This window comes from Morone saxatilis, unplaced genomic scaffold, assembly GCF_004916995.1.
Source record: "Morone saxatilis isolate NCDOM2014 unplaced genomic scaffold, NCSU_SB_2.0 Contig7, whole genome shotgun sequence".
Taxonomy (NCBI): Eukaryota; Metazoa; Chordata; class Actinopteri; family Moronidae; genus Morone; species Morone saxatilis.
The window spans coordinates 3,950,354-3,954,810 of NW_023340246.1; the positions used below are offsets into that span (position 1 = coordinate 3,950,354).

At 39.3% G+C, this 4,457-nt stretch overlaps 1 protein-coding gene across 1 annotated transcript in view; it reads left to right on the forward strand.

The window, feature by feature from the left end:
• Positions 1–4,100, forward strand: part of LOC118340326 (toll-like receptor 5) — an 11,012-nt gene extending 6,912 nt beyond the window's left edge. Inside the window, exon 5 of the mRNA XM_035678225.1 lies at positions 887–4,100. Coding sequence (XP_035534118.1) covers positions 887–1,132 — 246 coding nt within the window. The 3' untranslated portion in view covers positions 1,133–4,100. The remainder of the gene's footprint in view (positions 1–886) is intronic.
• The last annotated feature ends 357 nt before the right edge of the window (positions 4,101–4,457 follow it).

The window sequence follows — 4,457 nt, forward strand, 5'->3', positions numbered from 1 at the left end:
GGCCTTTAGTTGTTATTGTAGACGTCCTACCTTGTAGTAGACGCCATTGAGGTTGGCGTAGAAACACTGGTGGAACCACCAACCGGAGTGGCTGATCTCGGCACAGATGTTTCCCGTGTCTGGAGTGCTGAAGCCCTGCTGGTCGTGGTACCAACCGAACGAATCCTCCACCGTTCCACTGAAACCAGACACATGGAGGCGGTACTGGTTCTCCTCATCCTCTATTCTGCAGAAGGAGTAGGAGGAACTATAATCTCCATAAAAATGGTATTGGTAGTGATTTGTCAGTCACAAGGTAGCCACGCCCTAAAGCATACCCTGTTTTATCGGGGCCAAATGAGACCATCATTTACTAAATGAACATCATGTTGTATGAAAGAAGACTGAAACTAGAGATTGCAACCATAAACTCATTAGGAAACTGTTTACTGAGCTCATAAATGAAGTGACAAGTCGACTCATTCTCCATTAGAGTGAATGGTATCAGTGTGATATTGCAGCCAATGGAACTCCTCTGCTTTAATTTATATAAAATGCAGGTTTTAAGACTTTTAAGCAGTTCTGCCCTTTTTGGTATTATACAAAAGTGTTATTAGCTCAGCTCCCACTGGTTCCCATATAATTTAAACCTAAGACTCCGTAAAGTTGCAGTCGGGTGATAATTACCTGTGGTGCAAGGTAAGTGACTCTGTAGAAAACATGTAGCCAAAGATCAGTAGATAGGGCAATTCACTACCCACTTGTCAGCAGTAAATGTCAGGCTTCATGTAATGTTAGGTTAACATTGCTCTATTTAGGGAAGAAAACTGGTGCTATGCTGAATTGAAATAGAAAGTTCTATACCTTCACTGCTAACCTATATCTCCATAATACAATACAACTCAAGGTGGCTCACTACCAGCTGATGAAGTACAACGCAGTCAGAGCTTTCGTCCAGAGGAGAGAGTACCTGATCTGGCCAGAGGACCCTCAGGACTATGGGTGGTTTTATGAGCGCCTTGTCGCACAGATACTCAAAGACAATAAGGTGAAAAAGTTTGCGGAGGACGAACCTGAGCCTGCCCAGCCTGACGCTCCACCTCAGAATGAGGACGGTATCCAGCTTGAGAGGATTAGAGCAATTGCCATGTGATCTCTGACTGTATGTTAAAGAAGGTCTACTTTAACCAAGATATACTGTTAATACTGACTTTCCAAAATGTCACCAGTAAGTTAGTATTCAGGATGAGGAAGAAATTTTACCTTAAAAGTGCCTTTTTGATTTACATTTTTTCAAGTCAAAAAAGGAAAAAAGAGGAACCTTCAGAGGAAGTAAGTATACAAAAAACTGCAGAATCAGACCCAGAGCCTGCTGATTCTGCTCTGCTGTAGACCATCTTAAAAAGGTTTTGTGTTTTAATATCTTGCAGTGTGTTTAGCTGATTTGGGCTCACTCACAAGTCTTCAAGTAAAGCCACTTGGTCGGTGGCCCTCCACTTCAAAATATGACACCGTAGGCATCCCTGTAGCATCATTTCTGGACGTGCCCACCATCAAAGTTCAGTGATGTTGATTAAAGAGCGCAAGTCTGCATATGGAGGTGGTGGGGTGGATGGGTGGGTCGCTCCAAACTAACACACCTTTAACCCAGGAGACCGCTGTTTGTGTCCCATGTGAGACTAAAAGTAAATAATTTCTTCTAAGTAACATACATAAGTTAAGTTACGTAACATTCTTAAGTAACTTCAGGTACGTTACGTAACTTATGACCGTGGAGCCCTGCGCATCCAGAAATGACACAAGAGCGGTACCTACAGCATCGGTACTTCTGTTTTGTCTTTTGTTATTATCAGTGTTTATAGCACTCCATGACCCAATGATATGTACAGTACAAACAAGTGATTGGTATTATGTTATTGGAATAAATGAAATGTAATGTTTAAGGTGCAGTGTGTAACATTTAGGAGGATCTATTGTCCGAAATGGAATATAATATTCATAGCTATGTTTTTATTAGAGTATAATCAGCTGGATATAGGAATTGTTATGAAAGACCGAGACATAACAACCAGATTTTTACTAAATCCTACACACTGGTCCTTTAACTAAGTGTAATGTGTCTGATGAATCAAGTGTACTAACAGTGTTTGGTAGGCATTTGCTAGTTGGCTGTTCTCACTAATATCTATTGTTGATGCAAACACAGCACTGTTCACCCTAATAGCTTACAGGATGAGGCACAGCATTGAAATTTAGTCTGTTTTTTTAATCACTGTTGGTGTTGTATAACTGCAGCTCCAGAAGTGTGTGTCCAGTGGTAAGTCAGTGTGTGAAGAGCTGCTGTGGATCTGTAGTATATACCAGCATATCAATTTGTATGGAAAAAGACAAACTTATACCTCAAAATAATTCTTTCAAATTGTCAAAACAGTTAAAAACTCAAAGGTATTATATTTGTAATGACATGAAACAGAAAAACAGCAAGCTCCTGTATGATAATGACCGATGAGTGATGATCAAATTGACTTTCAAAATTGTCCTGTATTGCAAAAATTAAAATAAACTCTAAACCGTTTAAGAGAAAAGAATATATTTTTTATGGTTTTAGGAATGTAAATGATAATTATATTTGAATGGTTGAATCAGAGTCCATTCAATTGGATTGTAAACCTCAGTTTGAATGATTGTATTCTTCAGAATTGCATTTGCCTCAGATCTTGTAAAAAAGTACAGAAATGGAACCCAAAAAAGTTTAATTTGCTATCTTCACCACTAGATGGCAAGTGTTAGCTGTTTTTACTGGCTCTCCTCAGTCTCAAGTGATCGGTGAAAACCAGTGCGTTAATTAGTGAGAGTGATCACCACATCAAGACTGTTTATAATTGCACTGGGTGTGTCACATTCAACAAGGATTCCTTTTAATGACACTATTGCATTATAACAGCCACTGCAAATGATACCATCTCTCTAAGAACTTGGGTTTTGTTGGACTGTAAGATGAGAGTGAATCTGAGGTCAGCCGGTTTCCTTTCGTTTGAGACGTGTGTCTGAAAACAGGAAGCCACTGGGCAGAGGAAAGCTTCCGTCCTGTTGGCCCCGGCCGCCTGCATCCTCCCAGCCTTTATGAGCCAGCTGTTCTGAACATTACAGCCCGTCTGCAGGCTCCTGCTGCTTATACACTGTGGACAGTCCATTAATCTGAACACAGGGCAGCATTAACATCTGTCCGCTCTGCTTTTATTGTGCAGTTGTTTATACTTTCTGGTATTTTTACCAGTGTTGGACTTTTCTTGTTAAATGCTGTTAGTACCCCCAAAATGCGGTGGGTATTATTTGGATGTACATAGGTGTACCTGCTATGTGAAGGCCCAGGAAGCCTTTTGTGTTCTTGACTGAGCGGTGAGGTTGATATGTACGGAGTCCTAAAAGTGACAAAATGCATCAAACGACTCAAAACTGAAAACGAATGCATCAATAAATAATACTTTGGGGTTAATCATTAAAATGAAAAAGTGTAAACACTGTCACTCTTCTTTTTATCGTTCTCTAGTTGTTATTCTTCTGATTGTCCTATTTTTGGTCTTGGTACACACAGTTCTTCTTCTTCCCCAAACAACATTTCCTGTTTTGCTTACCACATTTCAAATTTTGGCCATGCTTATGTGATAATGAGACAAACATAAAAACACTGAAAAATAATGGTGGGCCCAAAGCAAACACATATTGTGCAGATGTTATGAAGATAATAATATGGTGTCTGTGAACTTCTAATTAGCGTTATCGTTAGCTAGCTAGCTTTATTAGCATTTTCGCGCTAAAATGCAATTAGCTACTGTTAAAATATTTTTTTTTGTGAGAGTTTTAACATGCACGCTCGTATCCTGGTTGTGAGTCCTTCTCACCATCTCAGTCACTGTGTTCTGTACCAACAAAGAACAACAGGCCACGCTATCCCCGTTTCTTTCGGTGTACTAGCATATCGTTTCTTAAAATTGGGATAAGGCCTCATCCAAATTACTGATATGGTGTTTTTATGGACAACAGGTAAACAGAATAGTCCAGAAACCTGATCATAACCAGGATACTAGTGTGTATGCAAACACACACAGTCAAAAAGGCTGCTGTTGTTTTATGATAAACTGGCATTTCTCATTTCAAGACACACACACACACACACACACACGTTAACTTATTGGTAGTTAAGAAAAATAAAAAGTTCTTCCCTTTTTTCATTTACGTGTTTTCCTTTTTTCTACACTTCAGTTTAATTGTTTGACATTACTATTTACTGGTTTATTTATTGATATTTTTGACTTGTTTATGTCTCATTTGGGGCTCCGGGCTCCACGGATAAAAAGATTAGTGAAAAAGAAAACCTTCTTCTCTTCCACTGATCATACAAGAAAGAAGGGAAACCTGTCTAACTTCTATAAATCTGAACCAGTCCAGCGGCTCCACCAAAATCTAATTTGAAAAGT